Genomic DNA, 21,415 nt, shown 5'->3' with positions numbered 1-21,415 from the left:
CCGAAAATCTTGGAAAGTTTATCGATTGCTTGATCAAACCTTCAATCGGGTAAATGCGGAGTTCGAAAACAGAAGAGATCGACAAACCACGACGACTACGAAGATTGGACGATTATGACGAGGAACAAGTATGCCGATGATCGACGACGAAGAACACGACTGACGTCATCAGCGAAGACACGTGTCCTTGAAGAATGAAGAACAAGAGTTGAAGCTCTAACTTGGAAGAATTACGGTCGAGTCCGACGAACAATAGCTTCGGCTGACTGAAGTGAGTCATTCCCCTCGAATGACATTGTGACTCATGACCTGGACATAGAGGGTAGGTGCTACCCTGACCTACATTGACTCTACATTGACTCTGGGCTGACCCTAGGTTGACAGCCGTAATTCGGCATCGAGTAGAAAGGAACCTCCCTGCACTGGGTAGGGTGGCACACGCCCTTTTCCTTGGTTAGGAAACACCCCAAATTGGACCTTCTTCTCCGAAATCAAAAGTGAGAGTGAGCTGGCTTGGCTTTTCTTGCCAGCACACCAAACAGAAATATGAAACACAAAGAGACTGTAATCCTATACACCTGTTAAACCATAGTCTACTTATTATGACAACCCAGCCTGTTAAAATACCTGGCAACCTATCATGCCTACAGTTTAGTTACTAAGGTATGCAGTCCACATCTGTACATGGAGTTTAACAAAAGAGTTTAACAAAACATGGACTTTAACAAAAGGGTTATCTAGTTTTGAATAAGATCCTACATGGGGTAACATCCTGGAAAAGTAATGTATGTAAAATAATTGTGGAGTAGGTTAATGACATTGCTAAGTTGTTTATGTAAATGGTGTGCTGCATATCAACTAATATTGTTATTGATATTGATCATAATTAATTTTTTTGTTGCCAAGTCAAAAACAAGAGGTCTGGTGGGTGTTTCATAAAGCTGCTCGTGAGTTAAGAGCGACTTTAAGAACGACTGGTGATCCCTTCTTGCGGTAAGTGGTATATTGAATTGGCGATGGTTTAGCGCGTAAGAAAGGTTCACCAGTCATTCTTAAAGTCGCTCTTATCTTACGAACAGCTTTATGAAACGGCCCCCTGGCATTAATCAAGGAACTGCCTGAAATTATATATTGATGAATGATTCCCCCTCCCTTTGAGGAAGATCTGGATATTATTTCACACGTTTTATCAAGTGTGGTTTAAAGTCGCTCGTAGATTCCTTATTGTATGCTATGTGACTATCTTCACTTTGTTCGGATCATACTCAGGAAATAGCGAATTATTATTATATTATTATTATTATTACTACCTAGTTATAGCATAAATTTACATCCCATCCACTAAATGCTCCGAAAAAAAAAAAACCAAAAAACAAACTTGAAGTATACTCTTTGAATCTTTTGTCATACAGTGGAGAATTTTAGATACAAAAATATTCTGATAGAGGTAAATATCTAAAAAATGATCAGTCTTATATCAAGATATCATCTTAGTAATATGTATATATCTATGTATATCTTTCTACATCTGCAGTTAAGGCGAATTTCATTGTCTTCTATCAATGTTCGCTATGCGCCTTTACGCCTTCTACCTTTGACTTAACGTCTAAATGTGTATTATAACGGAATAAACCCATTCATAGACTTAGCCCTTACGTAGGATGTATGCATATATAATATATATATTATATTACTTTAAAAAGTGTTTTGAAGCCATTACTGACTGACAATGGTTTTAAGACATATTCTAGAATCTGAAATGCCATTAAAGGGGAAGTTCACCCTGACAAAAACTTTATTGTAAAAATAGCAGAAAAAATAATAAAAAATATTGCCGAAGGTTTGAGAAAAATTCATCAAATAATTAAAAAGATATTAGAATTTCAATTATTTGATTTGTGACGTCATATGCGAGCAGCATTCCTACATAGGGAATGGTAAAAAATCAATGAAATGTCATTTTCTAAGAAAATTGAAAATGGTTTTCACTGTACCTTTTGTATATCAATAGACAAATCATTTCACACCCAATCATGAATAGAAAACAAAATTAAGTCATCAGGAACCATGCAAAATTTGAAATTCATGCATTTTATATTACATAACACATGGGGCAGCTGCTCGTTTATGACGTCACAAATCCAAAACTTTGAACTCTAATAACTTTTTTACTCTTTAACGGATTTTCCTCAAACCTTCACCAATATTTTTTACTATTTTTTCTGCTATTTTTGCAACAAAGTTTTCTTCAGGGTGAACTTCCCCTTTAAGAAAAGTCCAAGGAGAGTTAGCTTAGTTGAAGTCACTCCATTGCACTGGAATATGAACCGACCCTTTCATTTCAAATTTGATTGTTCTTACCCAACAGGCTAAGAGAACTGCTCTTCATTTGGCTGCTCAAAACGGTAAACTACAAGTGTGTGAGACTCTGCTCAAGCTCAAATCAGACTCCAATGCTGCTGATATAGTAAGTATTTCATAGTAAAATCTACGGCCCATTTGATTATTGGTACATTATAGCATATGTGACTCTGCTTAAGTCTAATCTCTTAGCACCACAGAAATATGTTCTGCTTAAGTTAGGCTTTAATCAACTTACAGATATTTCACACACTTTGTATATTCAGGTCTGAAATAATGCTTCTAGTTAGGCGATTATTAGACTAACGGAAGGACGGCTTATACACAGTCTACTATTTATATTATTCATGTGACTGAAATAATGATACCGCATAGAGTTAGGTAGATTACATGTACTTATAACTATCTCATATATGGTGAAACTTTGGCATAAGACCCATATTTTAAAATGTGGTAATTTAGAGTAGTTTAGTCATGTTTGTTCTTTATACAAACTAAGCCTCCTGCATGCATGAATAAGATCACATTTTACCATTTCATTATAAACTCTCCTACTCACTCAAGCCTGTTGTCCTAAAAAATAGATTTGTATAAAGAAGATACAGAAATGAGACACCAGCGTGGAAAGGGATTGTTTGAAAATTTCTATTAATAAATTGTATTAGTGAATAATTTATAATAGACCTACAGAAGGAATGTTTTATGGCAATGGAAAAATGAAAATGGCAATTCAAAAAGTAGATAGTGATTCATAAGATAGAAATGTATCTGCATCTATTATTTTTATCTTAGTGCATGCTAATAAAGTATAGCCTTAACATACAAATAGTTTCACAGATATAAAATCATCCATATGCAATGTATAAACACTGCTTTCTACCAGGAGCTCATTCCATTCCAGCTACTGACATGCACTAACTTGTAACTTGTCTTGCTATGTTTTCATCTTGAAAATACCAGATCAAAATAGACGACATTGTAAGTTTGAGATGTATATAGAGTGTTAGTTTATATGTGATGTATGTTGATGTTTTAATCATTTATTTTTTATGCATTCATTTCCAATCATATGTTTTTTTGTGTTATGGAATATTTCATCTTGCAATCTGTATTCATTTTCATGAGTGAATGGCAATTTACAGAGTATATTAATTTTTTGTAAACAAGGTTGATAAATATATGTTCATGAGGTTAATCCAACAGGAAGAGTAAAAAAAGTAATGCTGAATGACCATATATTAGTAATGAGAAGTATTTGGTATTTGCATGTATTGGAACCCCATTCAATTACTGAGGATAACAAGTGCATATTTGATCATTTACATCTGTTCAGGGTAACCTCTAAAGAAAAACAATATTAATATAATGATCATATAATTCCTTCTTGATCATGAAGATTTTTTGTCGCAATTAAGCTGGAGAAAACCATTATTCCACAGAATCCAATATTAAAACTAGTATACGGCCTAATGAAAAGAAGTCTGCTAAAACAAGGAACTGCAACTTTGAGGTTACCTTGATAGTGATGTTAATCATGATCTATGAAAAAGAAATGCTTATCCCCCACATGTCCCTTTGCTAATTTGATCAATGTAGTTGAGGGTACTAACCATTGCAAGCATGCAATCACAATTTTATAATTACATAAATAAATAATTGATTCATCTTTTGTCATGTGTTTATCATTGAATGTATACATTTCTTCCATTGAATCCTGTATCCATAGTCTTCCATTTTGTCATTTTGCATGGAACTCATTTACCCATCAGCTTTCCATTAAGTATTCATATTCCATCCTTGTGACCTAGTGGATTATATTTTTTTTCTCCCTTGCTTGGTTACCATTATACTTACGTGACAGAAGAATTTAATTTTAATATAACTGTTTCTCGTTGATGGTCTATTGAATGGAATTATTTACCCTTTGTAAGTTTTGGTAAACATGCATGATGCAGGCAATACATTTCTATGCAGTGTGTTTTAAATGATCTTGAAATTTGTCACTACTTATTTAAATTTGTCAATACTTATTTAAAGCCAACAAAACAACTAAAAGGAACACCAGGGAAGGTACGGTACCATAGATATAGATCTGTCGATCATGATCCCATCTATTTTGATAAGAGGACAATGAATAGCATGGACCAAGCTGATCATTCTGAGGTGTTGAATCAATTGTTTTAGTAGCCCAAAAATGGAGTAGTGTGTGCAGCACTTTGTAACTGAAGGGAAAAGGCACTATATAAAATGACTGTTCAATTCGATTAAATATTATTGGATTTTTTGTATACTTGCAAATTAAAAAAAATCTTCTTTATCTCCTAAAAGTATCATTAAAAATCATGTTTGAAAGTTGATTTCCTCGCTTCTAATATTGACCATTTTCCTTTCTTTGACAGCATGGACAAACACCTCTCCATCTAGCAGCAGAGAATGACCATGCTGATATTGTTAAACTATTCCTTAAACATAAGTCAGAACTTGTCTCAATGGCTAATTCTGTAAGTATATACACTTATGGTGTGAGATACATTTACCTGGTGGGTGTTTCATAAAGCTGTTTGTAAGTTACGAATGACTTTACAAACGACTGGTGATCCTTTCTTGTGCTAAATGATCTACTGCAAATTTTAATGGGTATTGATTTTGCTCCTAAGAGAGGAACACCAGTCATTCGTAAATTCACTTGTAACTGACAAACAACTTTACGAGACACCCTCCTGTTGTTGGATTCCAGTGGTGGATCCGCAATGGGGCACAAGGGACATCGCCCCCTTCTTAAATCTAAGAAAATTATCATCTCGATCCCTTCTATTTTCAAATTTTTAATTTTTCCCCTTTTAACCTCCTATTTAAGACCCTGGATCCACTGCTGTAACACATACTTATTTCATATTATTACATTCTAACATTATTTTCAACCCTAAGTCTGTACACTCAATCTAAAGGCACATTGCTTATTTTAATTCAGTTATCTCTTCTATAGTCATTTTATTTTGTTTAAAGCGGGACTGTTCAGAAAGAAAGTTTTACATTCGTTTTACAGCTTGGTAGTTGAAAATTTGTTGAATATGGATTAGCTATTTACTGTGATCTATGCATGCTTTGGTACATATATTGTTTCATAATTTGATTTGTGTTAATACTATTCATTAATTTAGATTTAAGGCTGAATATTTTGGTATTTTGCAAGTAAATTCAACATTTTTTTTCACCCTATTGTAACCTATACCAAATCTGTATGTTATACAATCATTTCTTATCTTGTTCCTGTGCTAGTCGCCAGAAAACTCCCTCAATTGTATTGCTTGTTGGTCCATGTTACAGTCTTATGAATAAATGATGCTTTATTCGACAGAATTGCTCACATTTTTTTGTTTCAATATTCAGGAGGGTAATACGTGTGCTCATATAGCAGCTTCCAAAGGGAGTGTTGCTGTCGTCAAGGAACTATTGAGGTTCAACAGGAGCGGGGTGTGTGCTACCAAGAATAAAGTAAGTATCTAGACCTATATGTATATTATTTATTTTCATCTCATTACGGGAATGTCAATAATGGATGACCGATAGTATAACATGCCATGACTAGAAAGACCATAAGTTATGAAGTTTGCTTTGATCAGTATTCAATTGGGAATCTTGTTATCATTTGTACAGTTTGGGAAATAATTAGAAGACAGTTTTCCTACTAAGTTCCATACAGTGTGGTCTAATCATTATTGACCAAGCTGTACAGTATATTATGCAAACTATGATTTGGCAAAATGAAAGGAAGGATAGATGATGCTTCTTTCATGTCATATGATGTTTGTCATTGTAAGTCATGTCTTTGCAAAGATTATTGGTGTTGAATTTCCTGTTCATTCAAATTTTTTCGGTATTTTGTACTCGGTAATACTCATGATATCCAAATGTCTGGTGAAACGGATGGATTTTATGTATGTATTCTTTTTTTTTCTTTTCCAGACAAATGACTCTACAGCCTTACACCTAGCAGCTGGTGGGGGACATAAGGAGGTCGTAAGGGTTCTCTTAGATCATGGTGCATCACCAACAGAAGAAAATGCGGTAAGTCTCCTTATCTTGCAATCCTCTTTAACCCTTCTCACATTTACCTTGCACTTATCTTGCACTCATCTTACACATCATTCATCTAGATTTTATCACCAAAATACATTTCAGTGTAGATTGAAAGGTGTTTAAAATGCTTGAAACTATTTTGTTTTATTGAGGATAGCTATTGTGCATATCTCAGATAATGTGTGGTGATTTTTTTTGTCAGAGTATTTTTCCATATGAAAAGGAAGTTGAAATAAAGAATTAATGTACTACAAGCTTTTAGTCAAGGGAAAAATATCATGTAGCTGCATTTAAGACAATGGATGCTGTCTCAGCAGTGTGCTAACTTGTATGATCATATACTAAGCCTGAAGTAGTCATTGCAATAATGATAGGATATCAAAGTTTCCATATAGTCATATATGATTTCATATTTGTTTATTTGTCCCAGAATTAAAAATGGAAAGATGGGAAAATGAAAATTATGTTATCAAATGTTGATATTTTTAATTTTCATGTTTGTTGATTTCCCCCCTTCCAGGATGGTATGACAGTCATCCATCTAGCAGCTAGGAATGGCCATGTTGGAATCCTAGAAGCGTTGAAAGGCAAGGTATCGTGGAAGGCACCTAGCGTTAAGATTGGTCTTACGGCTCTGCACATTGCAGCTCATCATGGTCAGATTGACTTTGTACGTGAAATGCTTCTCAAGGTTCCTGCTACCATCCGCAGCGAACCTGCCTCGGAACACTGCAGTATCAAAGAAATCTTTGCTCAAGACGTAAGTTACGATTTGGACCCCTTTCTTTCACTTGTCAACGGGACTATGGGATAATCTTTTTGTATAAAAACGTAATAATGAAAGGTCAGGGGCCAGAATGATCTACATTATTAGGTAACTTGGCAAATGTCTGTGCCTCGTCTATTAGCAGGAATCCTGCTGTATGGATCTATGTGTCTTTTCAGTTCAGCTTTCCTGCATCCCTCATTGTTTTGTCTATGGGGACAGTGATGATTTGTAATGAAAAGCTGCTTGAAGGATCCTTTGGGAAAGACATGGCTCCGACTTTTGCCAGGTGCTTTATAGTAACTTTTCCATTCAAATCCCATGGTAAAGTTCATGGAATCCTTGATTTTGATTGGGCAGCAAACATCAATTCCACAGTAACCAACATTTGCTTGCCAAGTTACTATGGTAACTTTCAAGCAACAGTCCCTGTCCGGTGACCAAATAAAGCTATTACAAATGCCTCTACCAGTACTGCATACATGTAAGTGAGCCATCTGTTTCAGCTCATACCTTGTTGCTCCATTGAAAGCATGTTCCTTCGAAGACCTTCATGATTGGTAAGGTTAACCCTAAATAGACTGGGCTATTTCGATGCCTAAGAAGACTGGGGGGGGGGGGGGCTAATTCAGCCCCCCTTATGATCTCAACCATCGATCACCCGATCCCAACGAAAATTGGCACGCGCGTTGCCCATGGCATTATCTACAGAACTATGATATTAAATTCTGAGAAAAATCTCATTTCTCATGAATTATGCTAATTTATACGTAAAATCATAAGTTTGCTCTGATTAACAAAATAATGCCCCTAAAATGCTAATTTTTGTTTCACATACTCTTAATAGGCATCTGATCAAATTTATTTTTAAAAAATATCAACATCACATTTATTTTCTTATGTATTTTATTGTTTTCTTAATTTCTTATGTATTTCTTTGTTTTTGGACTTTCTGTTTTTTATTGTTTTTACAATGGAAATTGTCGGGGACTTTATTTTTACTATAAACATGATAAAATTAATTGATTTTAAGCAGTAATAGGAAAAGTTATGATACATTTTATGAATTTTGGCTAAAAACACTATTTGCATTGGATTTGTATACAAATTCACGTTTTTGAACTATTTTGGGTCTGCATGCACTTACGAAATGTTGCGTTATTTTGGAACCACGTACCCGGGGGTCACAATTTTAGTCTCGAAAGTTGCGCGAGACGTGAAAGTAAAAAGTCAGCGAGCGACGCGGTTAAAAAATTTCGCGCGGCGGATTTATCGCGAAAAATTTCAAGGAGGGGGCTGAATCAGCCCCCAGTCTTTTTAGGGTTAACCTCTTGACTACTGAATCCTGTAATTCTCATAGGCTTTGGAAAGGGACCACCCGGTTCTGGCAGGCAATGGGTTAACACCTAAATTTGACTTACTCTTTCCACAGCATGGTTTGACACCCCTCCACCTAGCTTCGCATTCCGGCCATGAAGGTTTGGTTCGTTTGTTACTCAACTCAACAGGAGTACAGCCAGACGTTCCTACAGCAATACAGGTATGGATCTTGGTTTGTGTAGTGTAAACCTGTGCATGGTGAATACATACTGGTAGGTAAAATAATGCACCTAGTAAACAATTGTATGATGTTAAGGATGATATTTGAGAAAAAGTCTTGAAAACAAACAAGGCATGCAGTATAATTGCAAAGACTGGATTTTTTTCATCATTTTTTTAATCCCCTTTAAGTATGATGATAGGTCCTTGTTGAAGACAAACGATGGCAATAAAGGGACGTATTTGTTTGGTTTTATATAGAGCATCATTATAGAAGTTTTGTGCGACGGCGTAGCGGTAAAATTTGTCGGGGGGGTCAAATTGACCCCTCACCCAGTTAATAAGGGTTAATGTCTTGCCGAATGACATTTGTGCTGCTGCAGGGATCTGTACCTAGAATTTTGTGGTTCAAAATCTGGGGAGCGTTTCATCAACATTCTCATCCGACAGGTTGTCAGACCTTACAAATTTCCTTGAATCTTATTGGCTGAGAAGCAACGTTACTATGGTAACTGTCAAATAAACACTGCTAGTCAGATAAAACGTCTGACAAATCCTTTCATGAAATGCTTCCCTGATGAAGACTAATGCACTGGACCTTTACTATTTTGTAAGTATCTTTTGAGGACATATTTATTATTGATTTCTAGGGTTTGCCTCACTTTGTGAATCGAAAGTAAAGAATCATTTGAAATTATTTATCAATTTGATTTTCTTTTTTGTTTTTTTGAAGGGCACCATACCTCTCCATCTTGCTGCCCAGAATGGTCACACTGCAGTTGTAGGTCTACTTCTCAGCAAGTCGACAACCCAACTACACGTCAAGGACAAGAGAGGGCGCACTGGTCTTCATCAAGCTGCCGCTAATGGTCACTATGATATGGTGGCTCTACTTCTTGGTCAAGGTTCAGATATAAATACTTGTGACAAGGTTTGTATTCATGTGAAGTAACACTTGAGGTATCTCCCTGAAATGACATATTTTCTATTACCCAAATCACCAAGGGGCGATTCCATGCTAGAAAATTCAGCCATTTTCACAACATTTTTTAACATGCTGTCCAAACGAATGAAGAAGTTCAATTTGCTTTGTGAGAATATTAAAGTAATACTGGGTAGACATGCAAAAAACTGACAATCAACAAAAATATGTTGGCCATAGGTGAATAAGAGATTAAAATGTTGTGTGTTGTACGGGACATTTATGCGTCCCGTACGACACACCATTTTCACCTAAAATTTACCAATAAATTATATTTTGTATTGGTTATTAGTTTTTCATATGACTACCCACTATGGCTTTATCAATGACAACAAAATTTTATTGCTAAGCATTGGACTAGGAAACAAGAAATTGTGGTCAAAATTGCCCCAAGGCTTTTTCTTTATTGATTTACTGGTATGTGCACATATATCTGTCAAAATGTGATTCCGGTGCTGTGCCACGTGGTAGATTTTCAAGAATTTAAGGAGTTAATTCCTACAGGGGTCTTGTAACACAATGTTTAGCTATTGATTGTAGGATTGATTTTATGATTGATTGCAGTGGGCATTATGTGCAATAACTCATATGAATCAATTACTAGGCTTTTTGTAATGGGGACTTAATCTCCATTTACATCGCTTTAGTTGTATGCAGACAAAATCAACACATTATTTATCATTTCTGTAAAATAATCTGCTTTGAACAAAATAAATTTTGGACCTCATGGTTTAATTACCCAGAGACTTGTCCACCGAATATTATAAAGTGAACTAAAATTTAATCTTTAGGTATAGTATCTGTTAATCATGATACAAATGTATTTCTCATTCACACTTTAGAGCATCGGTGTTTTTATTGCATTTCTTGATACTAATATTTGAGCAGAGTACCATCATCTAATTGCCTTCCTATAGACCGATACCTTAACCACATTTAAGTTTCATTCAAAATATATAATTCATTTTTCAGAATGGATGGACTGCTCTTCACTTTGCATCTAAGGCTGGATACCAAGATGTAGTGACCTTACTGGTTGAGAGTGGGGCTTCCCCTAAATTTGAGACCAAGGATGGGAAAGTCCCTATTTGTTTCTCTGCTAGTTCCAACCATCATGGTGTACTTAGCTACCTGATGAAGAAAGATCATAATACAACGCACCTCATGGATGATAAGAAGGTAGAATGACTTATCCCAATAGGTGGTTTGACTTATCCCATTAGGTGGTTTCAAACCGCCTCGATCATAAGAATCCCCTTTAAATTACGAGAATTTTTTTAGGCTAAACCCCCCACCCATTAATTATTCCTGCATTCACACCAGCCCGAAACATACCCTTCGGGATTAGTTCCTGAAGTTAGAAGCATGCGCAGTACGGTCTGATAAGCAGGCAAGGCGCGAGATTCAAAATCACTAGCTCAGCAGCCACCCACGGCGCCCGCGCCTAACTACACGCTGGGCTAAAAGTTCCTGTAAATTGCTTTCACATTGCCAAAATACCTGCGACCTTGGAAATATCCCCTCGAAAGTTCTCGTAATTTTGACAAGTACCTACTATTTAGTGGGTATTTTCTTTCGGGGAAATTACACGTAATTTGCTTTCACATTGTCAATATTACCAGGTATTTTCTGATTGGAGTGACGAACTTCGAGGCAGTCTGAAACCACCTATTGATAACAAATATCAATTAGCATTGGCTTTGAAGAGGACATTGTTGCATAAAACTTTTAACTGGAGAAAACTTACAGTATCATGTAACAATAGTCAATGGCAAAAATGTTCTAGCCTGAGTTTTGCGGTTTGTAGTGGGGTTTGTAGGTAAAATGTTCAACGATAAAGGCCACAGGTTCCGTCAGTTAATGCAGACATAACGTTGTACACTTCAAAGACCACCCCTCTCTCTCTCTCTAAGGTATTATGATACATATGTTAGAGGAAATCTCTCTCCTCTGACAATATCAGGCTCAATTTTAGGCGTAAAAAGACAGTTGTAGCAATACAACTGTGCAGATCGTACAATATGTATTTTTTTACAATTCAATTTCAAATAGTTTCATTAAATCATTTAAATATCAATATACATGTATATACAAATCATACATTGCAAATTGAATTTAAATGATTAGGGTGCCCCTGAAAGCAGATTCTTGATGAATGGGACACCCAATATATAATGCATAAAATTACATATAAGTGTAACAATATATCATATATTAGATTAATTTAAATGCATTTAAATGAATTTATTCATTTAGATGAATAAAGCATCTCAGGCAGATTGTTTATTACTAGACTTAAGTAAGCTTCATGCATATGTGCAATTTCATGTCTGAAAAGCAGGTGAAAATGTAGAAATAAAAATATGAAATCCAATATATATATATTGTAAAGATGTATAATATTTCATCCCACCGCTGCCACCATATTATGCTACACTCACACCAATCTCCAGACCGACCAATAAAATCCCATTGGTAATTATGTAATAGCCGTGGTAGGACTGTAGTAACATTCATCAGTTTGACTGTAGCATAAACCAGCTAATGATTGACAGAACATTTGAAATATTCGAAGTAGAAATATATATGCAGATATATATATATATATATATACACAATAATAAAAGTTAAAATGAAACACATTCTGTTCGAAATCATAATGTGGTAGGAATTGACAGAGACCAAAGACCTGTCAAGGTCGTTCTCAAAAGTAATTCAATTTACATAAAATGTTTCTTAGATATATATATATATATATATATATATACAAAAGTTACTTATTTTCAAGCTTGCATTTGTGGTTGATACTACTCAAGTGGTATATAGGTGTCTAAGAGATGCTGAACTGACTAATAACAAGAAAATATGAATCAAAATGGCCAATGATTGATCTTTCCCATATTGAAATACAACTTTTATAGTCTGGATTTTATCTTTTAGAAATTGGTGATTGTAATTCATGAAGTGATGAATATTTAGAATCATAATTTTCTATGATCATTAAGTTGTTCCATTCTATTTGTCTTTTCAGTTTGTGTTTGATTTGATGGTCTGTGGTAGATTCAACAACAATGCCTCAGTCCGAGAGTTTGTTCTGCGATCTCCAGCTCCCATCGACACTGCGGTCAAGCTTGCCAAGAACTTTAGACATCAATCTACGAAGGAGAAAGAGAGGGCCAGGGATCTTCTGGAGGCCTGTTCTTTTTGTGAGACGATGGCTGTGGATCTAATCTCCATTACATCAAGTACCACTAGTCCTGGTGTCCTACTAAGGGCTGTGGATGAAAGGAACATTCCATTTCTTGATGTCCTCATGGAATGCCAGCAGAAGGATGTTGTTGCTCACCCATCAGTCCAGAAGTACCTCTCAGATGTATGGGTGGGTAATCTCAACTGGGCCAGCTGGAAGATAGTTCTACTCTTCTTTGTCCTGGTGATATTCCCTCCAATTTGGGTCTTCTTCTCTCTCCCGCTGAAACACCGCTTCAACAAGCTTCCCATCATTAAGTTCATGACGTACCTTGTCTCTCACATCTATCTCATCATCCTTCTCATCCTTACGACTGTTATTACGCCATTCATAGAGAGCTTCATTGAAAACCCGAGTCTCGTACCAACCTGGTATGAATGGCTTCTTCTCCTGTGGCTCTCTGGGTTGTTGGTCACAGAGGTCACCAATCCTGGAGACAGACAAGGGCTTGGTTGGATACGTGTCATCATCCTGGCATTTTCCTCTATCGCCTGCATGCTGCATCTAGTGGCTTTACCGTTTGACGATAACACCAAGCGACTGCTGGTCTACATCCGCAACCAGTTCTTTGCCTGGTGCGTCCTCTTCTGCTTCGCCCACATCCTTGAGTTCTTGTCCTTCCATCATCTGTTTGGTCCTTGGGCGATCATCATCAGAGACCTTATCAAGGATCTTGTAAGGTTCATGGTGATCCTTCTCATCTTCTTGGTAGGGTTCATGCTTCATCTTGCGGCCGTCTACCAACCAGTCTACCCTAAAGCAGCAAACAGCACCGCTGCGGACAATGTCATCCAGACCCCGGCAGACACCTTCGCCATTCTTTTCTTCTCACTCTTTGGACTAGTCGAGCCCGAGGCCTTACCGGCCATCACTCGGCATCCGACCTTCACCTTGACTCTGATAAAGATTGTTTTTGGTACGTACCTGATTGTGACTCTGATTGTTCTGATCAATCTGCTCATTGCTATGATGTCTGATACCTACCAGCGTATCCAGGCACAGTCCGACAAGGAGTGGAAGTACGGTAGAGCTCAGCTCATCAGGAAAATGAACAAGACCTCAGCGACACCATCACCTCTTAATCTCTTCACTAAGCTCTACTGGTATATCAAGGCAGCAATTAAACACAAAGGTTAGTCTGTGTTTATCTTCATGGCAGTCACAACTTTCCCTGTTAAATCGAATGCAGCAGTTTCCAAAAGCCTTTTCTTTTTCCTTTGTTTCTTGAAATTCAATGTTAATCTTGTATTAGATTGTGTTTTTAATGTTTTTATTTGTTGTTTTAGTGTATGCCATTTTGATGTATGTATTCATTCTTTGTAAATATTGTACATATTGATTTTTATCTCAGGGCCCTCAAGGACAACAGTTTGTTAACTGATGAGGCCACCCTGATTAAGTAAAACTGAAAATAAATAGAAAATTAAATAACTGTCCTTTTTATATAGCATTAAGAAAATTGAGATTTTTCCCCAAATAATTTGAGAATATGCATACTACTACTAGTTTCAAGGAACTTATGGGCTACCAGTCAAAGTAGATTGTGATGTTACTCCATAGGCCTCCACCACAGAAATGATCATCAAATTTTCAACACTAATATCTGACAGAGTCCTTTGTTTGGGAACTTGTCTGTATGGACTTGATACTGATTGTAAAATGTGTTTGAATTTATTTTCTCCAGGTAAAATCTGCTCAGCCCAAGTCCGAGATCTGATCAACGAAGAGGAGGAGCTTGATGCGCTCTCAGATTCCAAATCAGTAGACATGTTTGGCCATTCCTCACATTGGCTTCGGAATGTTGTCAGGAGGAATACTCAAGTCGCTCCTGAAGGTAAATAAAAGTTTTAGACAATCAAGCAAAGGAATTGATAATATTTATTCTAACTGCAACTTTAAAAATGTCATAGAATGTTTTGTAGAAGCTATTCTCTTCAAAGCAATGCTGATTCCAAAAAAATGATGACTTAAAAGTACATGTAGCTGTTCATATAATGAGGAAACTGTGAGATCTCCATCAGAAAAATAAGATGTTTAACTCTTCATGTGTTACGTTCGCATTATTGCACATCCGTAGGCGTGTTTCGTTCGCACTTTTGCACAACCACACATTTCCCAGAGACGTCCCCTGTCCCATTATTTTTCGAACAATTGCATGCCTTGGAGCGTGAATAGCTACAATGTATAGCCTGGCGTGTTTGTATACCGTACAGGTGTGCCGATCGAGCGATCGCGCGTGCGACATTAGTTTAGCGTTCAACGGATTATCGCAGTTTACAAATTACAGAATCGTTGAGTTTTCCCCAAAAATCAATACATCCTGATTACAGCCAGGAAGTTCATTGAAAAAGGAGAGGATAAAATCAATAAAACCCTCCTCGCAAACAATACCATTGCCAGGTGAGTCTGTGACTCATGGCACGAATGTGAACGAGACCCTAAAATAATGCAACACACAGGGGGTTCACAGGTGAACGCATGAAGAGTTAATAGGTACAATTTTTTTATTATCTGAAATCTAATGTGCAAGGTTGTGCCAAATTCATATTAGTGGTATATTCAGTGCTATCTGGAAGGCTACCGTTTCATTTGTTATTTATGTTGGTTTGTTTGACTTTATATCTTTGACGCTCAGATGGATATCTACGTCAGAACCAAAATGACGGTCCAGTCAGGATTGAGAACATTGTGGACTGGGACTCTGTGGTCCATCGCTATCTGGCTATCAAAGGTCAAGAAGAGGATGGTGACCTTGGAATGACCTTCGATGAGAAGGAGAGGTCACATGATAGCAAAGTGACCAATCAGAATGAACATACTCCAAAGACCAATGGCATCAAAGCTAATCATGTTGTATGAGGTCGCATGGTGGCGGTTAACCAATCATAATAATAGTTATTTTTTTAATAAGTCAACTTGGCGAGATTATGCATCTCGCCAGCTCGACAAATTGATAGCACTTTAAAGCTTCCACACAGTCCCATGCATAGAGAGAACATTTTTATCCATTGATATAGTTGCGCAAGGAGCCCATAGCTTTAGCCAGGGCCCTTCACCATCAAGGTCACTACTAGCAAAATTACCCTAATGTGAACAAAGCTATTCTCCAGTGTGTTATCCAATCCAACATAACATTTAGTTATTCCTGGAGATGCCTACCTGATAATAATTATTTTCATCCTTTTATGGATCCCTTGACAAGTAAATGAACAAAATAAAATAGTTGTCAGAAGAGCTTCGAGCAGTTGAAAAATTGATTTGTTCAAAATGAGCAAAGAATAATTTATTTGTTTGGATCAAGTGATTTTTCTTATATCTAATTCCTCCTCCTTTGCTCTCTCTCTCTTGCTCTTTTTCTTTCTCTCCCTTTTTTTGCTTGTAAATTCTTTGATCTGAACAATAAGCAAAAACAGGTAGAAAATAAGAAAATGTTTTCAACAAATGCAAATTGAATATATCAGGTGTGTATGAGTGGAATAATTGAAATGACAGATGGTAAATTTCACCAAGTATTGTATAACTAGGTCATGATTACATTCATGGAACAAAACATAATTATGCAGGTAAATGATGGTTGTGATGTTTATTGATTTATGATAATATGCTTGATATGATCATGAATATGCATAAATTTATGCAAATGAGAAGCTATAATTATGCATAGAAGAAAATATGCAAGATTTAATTTTGATATACATAATGTAAAAAGAAGGATATGCAATATTATTTTTTTTGCAGCAGCAAAGTTTATATTTGTGCATTTATGATTATAACTACCATGTCATGTGTAGGATCAAATGTATAATAGATATTATTCAGCTTTTGTATCTATCAAAATATTTACATATATATTGTAATTGTATGCTGCTTCTGTACCAGCTTTATGTGAAACAATATGTGCTCTATTTTTATACAAGTTATGTAAGCGTAGAATAGGCATGGCAATGTATAATGTACTTTGTGTAATTTAGAAGTAATTAAGGTTTCTCATGGGGAATTATGTGATGGTAGCATTTGGCATCCAATCAATTTCCAATTTGGCATTTAAAAATTCTTTCCTCAGAAATTTAATTCAGGATTGTAGGTTCTTCCTCCAGTCATGAAGTAACACTTCAGCAAGTTGTACAAGTTTAATTTGCAGACATACAACATTGTCAATTGATGAAGTTTGATTTTGGATGATATTTATTTCAGATTGATATTTTTTTTATGTTCAGCATTAATTCAATTTTAAAGACGTGAGTAGTTTGCATATTAAGTTCTCAATAATGTATTGAATTACTTCTTCAAATCTTGCTGAAGGCCGACTCCACTCCAGCAATAGGTCGGTTCAATTTAAAAGAGAACTAATCAAACATGCATACAACTGAAAATTTCATCGAAATTGAAACATTTTAAAATGGTAATGGAATTTCAGTAAAGTCTCAAGAAATCATGCAGATCATGTTTTGGCAGCAGTATAAAATCATAAATATTGAAACTTGATGAATGGAGAGATTCATTATAATCAAATCTATGAAAATTAAAATACTAAAATTTCAAATAATGAAAAGACTAGTATTTGAAATCATCAGCATTTCCATTTACAAACTGTAAAACATATTGTGTGAAGTTAGACAAAGTTTGAAAATACCATTTTCCATCCAGTCTGATGAAAATGGCATAGTTTATCTCTTATATTTGAATAAACCTATTATTGGGTTGAACTCTGCTTTTACTGTGGCCGTTACTATGTTAAAGATTTGTCAGGTAAAATGCAGTGAAACAGTATTTTTGTTGTTTTTGTCTTAAATATTAATTGTTAAGAGCAATGACTCTTGAGGTATCATATGTGTGCTTTTTAGAAGGTGTATGCCTCCCTTTTCTTGCCTTATAAACATGGTCATTCATGTTGCTAACTTTTGAATTTGTAATCTTTAAAGGATGATACAGAATCTACACCTCAGTAACACTGTTCCAAGAAATTTGCTCTAGTGTTCAAGATTTATTTATTTCAAGTAGAAATATGAATACTACATCATGCCCTAAATACCTTAATACATTAACATAAACATAATCATTCTAACCTAGAAGAAAAGAATTGGAAATTCAAATGTGCTGAACCCCTGTCTCAATATGATATTTCTATTCTTTCTTAATAATTCAGTACACTCTTCTATATTACTATTTCCCTTTTTAGAGCAAGATTAACTCCACTTTTGCAGTTATATAAGTTAGATGGTCTTTATTTAAAGACTCTGCCCATATTCACTTGATAAGTCACATAATATACTGCATAGAACACACACAAATTATTCATTACATCATGAAACGTAAAAATGAGGAAGAGTTGTAACTTTGATGTAAACTAAATCAACCTGTTGTATCTTTTCTCATTATGAATTCCTTTGAAAATAGACTGGGTTCATTGGTGATATGAAGGCATGGCTGGCCACACTTGACCCTGTTATGTTGGTTTTCTCCTCTTCAAAGGTTGTTATGGATGATTTTTAAAACATCATATTTTGGAATTGAGAAGTAAAATTAGGCTCATGACCTTTCCTTTATTTGTTGCAGTTGAAATAGACAATATGCATCATATTATTCAAAGTGGCTGTATGAAACAAAGAATGCGCATCTGATTCGTTGCAGCTACATATTACGTATTTGATAACAATTTCCTTTAAATGAACAAAAAAGAGCTATCTTAGCAGAATACAGTCTAGTAGAGTCTTGATATAAAGGTATCTTTTGATTTTCTGGCTACCAATTATGCAAACTAATGGCTAAATCTATTGAGATAAAAAAGTCACCACATAAAAAATAAAAATGGTCTTGCCCTCACAATGTCATAAATAGCGCCATATTGAGTTTGAAATAGCTATACAGCCATAGTAGATAAAATATTAAACTTTAAATGTAGATAATAGGATGTCTTATTTATTGCTTAGCAAAGTAGAGTATTTTATATTTTGTGAAAATACAAGGCCAGTCGTTCAAGACAACAAGATCTTATGATCCTGCTATTATGTTTATGATGTTTCCTTGTCTCTATTAAGATGTTTACATGGTATTTGTATGTCTATTAAATAAATTGTCAAATTATAATCCCACAGAATATATTTCCTTTTGTGAATGAATTTGAAGTACTTTTATCACTTTGTATTTTAGTATTCATATCATAGTTGACATGAATGTACATTGAGGGAAGATGGGCAAAAGAGTACTGAAGTGACGACATCACAAAAACTTTTTTTTTTGCATTTAAGCATTTGGTGTGGTTTGGTCCATGGGGTATGAGATATGACATCATGAATAACTTATTAGCCCCTTTAAATCAATGTATTATTGGCCTGTGATTGTAACACACACAAAAAAAACCTTGAATCCAGGGGCTTGTTGCATGAAAAAAAAACTGCAATTTTTTGCCAGTCTTTTAATGTTTAAGTTTCAATGGCATTATTTTGTTTGCAAGAGTTATTGGAATCACTTTGTAATATTTTAAAACTTCTTCTTGATACATGTTTTTTTATGGCAAAGTATTTATGCAACAGGTCCCAGACCAATCAAAACTATATAGTGTTATATGGCATATCATGGATGGGTTAGGAGATGAATTCATTGGTATGACTACTGTATGAATCAGGTAGGAACACTGAGTTGAATACTCAATAAATCTACAGGCAAGAAAGAGAGGAAACCCTCAGAGTCTCAATTGATATCATTAACCAATTTATAAGTTTTTAGTTGAGGACTTGGGTTGGGATGTGGATCAGTTTGGCACCAAGTCCAAATTATTTGCTGATTCATCGTCTGCGTCCATTTATTGTGTTAAGTAGTAGGAAATGTCCTGCAATATCCCTATCTTTACAACTTTGAATGGAAAGAAGCGACAAAATGTGAACTATAATTCTTGAGGCAAGGATTAAACTCACTGTTGTGAAGTCTACACAACTAATACAGCGCCCTCAACGTCGTCTTCCAATATGTGCCAAACTAGACAGCCTATGTTACTCACCTCTTAGTCCAGAATAGACCTTGGTGCACAGAAATACAATTTGTTGCCTTGGTGTATGGAAATTCTCTTTCCACAAAGCTAACATAGAGGGCATATGACTCCCAATCTCTAACCCAGCGCTAATCCCCTCATCTCCCCTCTTCTCACCAAGTGCGTTGGGAAAGAGAGAGCTCTTCTATACACCAAGGTCTAACTCACCTCTACGACCATGAATTAGGTCCATCATGATGATGTACCCGTAACAACCCGAACTTGATCTTTGCTTGAGCAGGTGTTTCTAGTGAAGGGTTTTGTCTGCTACAAGCGTGCCATTGCTTTGCATACAATTTAGGAACTGCCTTGTAACATTTAACATGTTTTAAAAAAAAAATTCTTCTTGATACATAATTTTTTTTATTATTCAATACTCTGGGGAATACTCTAATAGTGCCGATGGCTAAATAATGAAATATCAAAATTTATTTGCATTTAGGTGCTTTTAAATCTGTATGCCATAAATTTCCACTACAGATGATTCTAAAGATAAGTTTAGATATATATATATAATTTTATGCACTTAAGTCATTCTGGTTCCCCATTCACTGCCTATCCATCATGCTAATAGATGAGTATTAATCATGAAAAGGAGCTATATTTGCTCAGCCGTGTTATATCCAATATCATTCGGGGTCAAACGAAAGTATGTCCTTCTCAACATACTTGGCATCAAATAAGATGGGGTAATGACTGTCGATAATTTTATTCTAATATCTAATCATACTTTGGCACTTTTTCAAATAGGTTACTGATAACCTTACAAACACGTAGTAGAATACCCATTTGTCATTAGCACACCACCTTTTAAAAATAAATCTGCAAACAAATATAGCGCCGGTGGCAGGTTTGGTGGGCAGCGGAAACGCAGCGAGAAGGCTGTTGGATGTGCGGCTGTCCAGCTTTTGTTTTGATATTTTTGGGGAAAACTTTGACAGATGATGATGATGTGTTTGATCACAAAAGGAGAGTAAGATCCGGTGTGTATCAAACGATGGTCGGCATCAGATGACGCGAGAGAGGGAGGGAGGGTGACGGAAACGCACCTGGACGGGGGTACAATCGTTTACTGGGGTTGATAAATTCTGATTTATGCTTCCCGCGCATGCAAACTTCGACAATGGACAATATTGTGATCAGTTTTCTATGTTTTCATATACTGTGTTCTTTCTCTCTTTATATTCATTCATTTTTTTTGCCACCCGTCGTTTCCATTTCTCTAATTATTTTCTTTATTTCTTTAAAACCTAATTTTTTTCAGGGCGGGGACACTTGATTTCAAGAGTGAATTATTATAAAGTTTGCGTCGTTTTTTTTTTTGCTTTTAATACCTGACGGGCCAGGGGGACAACTACGAAACTAAAAATAAAGATATGTAATTTTTAACGGTTTAGGGGAGGGTAGAAA

At 35.7% G+C, this 21,415-nt stretch overlaps 1 protein-coding gene across 1 annotated transcript in view; it reads left to right on the top strand.

Moving 5' to 3' along the window:
• The window catches only part of LOC121430489 (serine/threonine-protein phosphatase 6 regulatory ankyrin repeat subunit B-like), a 68,899-nt gene extending 51,748 nt beyond the window's left edge, over positions 1 to 17,151 (top strand). The window contains exons 17-28 of the mRNA XM_041627766.1: positions 2,369 to 2,467; positions 3,322 to 3,339; positions 4,761 to 4,862; positions 5,752 to 5,856; positions 6,328 to 6,429; positions 6,962 to 7,201; positions 8,640 to 8,747; positions 9,480 to 9,677; positions 10,701 to 10,907; positions 12,760 to 14,110; positions 14,663 to 14,812; positions 15,614 to 17,151. Coding sequence (XP_041483700.1) covers positions 2,369 to 2,467; positions 3,322 to 3,339; positions 4,761 to 4,862; positions 5,752 to 5,856; positions 6,328 to 6,429; positions 6,962 to 7,201; positions 8,640 to 8,747; positions 9,480 to 9,677; positions 10,701 to 10,907; positions 12,760 to 14,110; positions 14,663 to 14,812; positions 15,614 to 15,837 — 2,904 coding nt within the window. The 3' untranslated portion in view covers positions 15,838 to 17,151. The remainder of the gene's footprint in view (positions 1 to 2,368; positions 2,468 to 3,321; positions 3,340 to 4,760; positions 4,863 to 5,751; positions 5,857 to 6,327; positions 6,430 to 6,961; positions 7,202 to 8,639; positions 8,748 to 9,479; positions 9,678 to 10,700; positions 10,908 to 12,759; positions 14,111 to 14,662; positions 14,813 to 15,613) is intronic.
• Positions 17,152 to 21,415: the final 4,264 nt, after the last annotated feature.

This window comes from Lytechinus variegatus, chromosome 17 (assembly GCF_018143015.1).
Source record: "Lytechinus variegatus isolate NC3 chromosome 17, Lvar_3.0, whole genome shotgun sequence".
Classification (NCBI taxonomy): domain Eukaryota; kingdom Metazoa; phylum Echinodermata; class Echinoidea; order Temnopleuroida; family Toxopneustidae; genus Lytechinus; species Lytechinus variegatus.
Note: the sequence above shows the minus strand (reverse complement) of the source record. Positions and strands in the feature narration are given on the sequence as shown.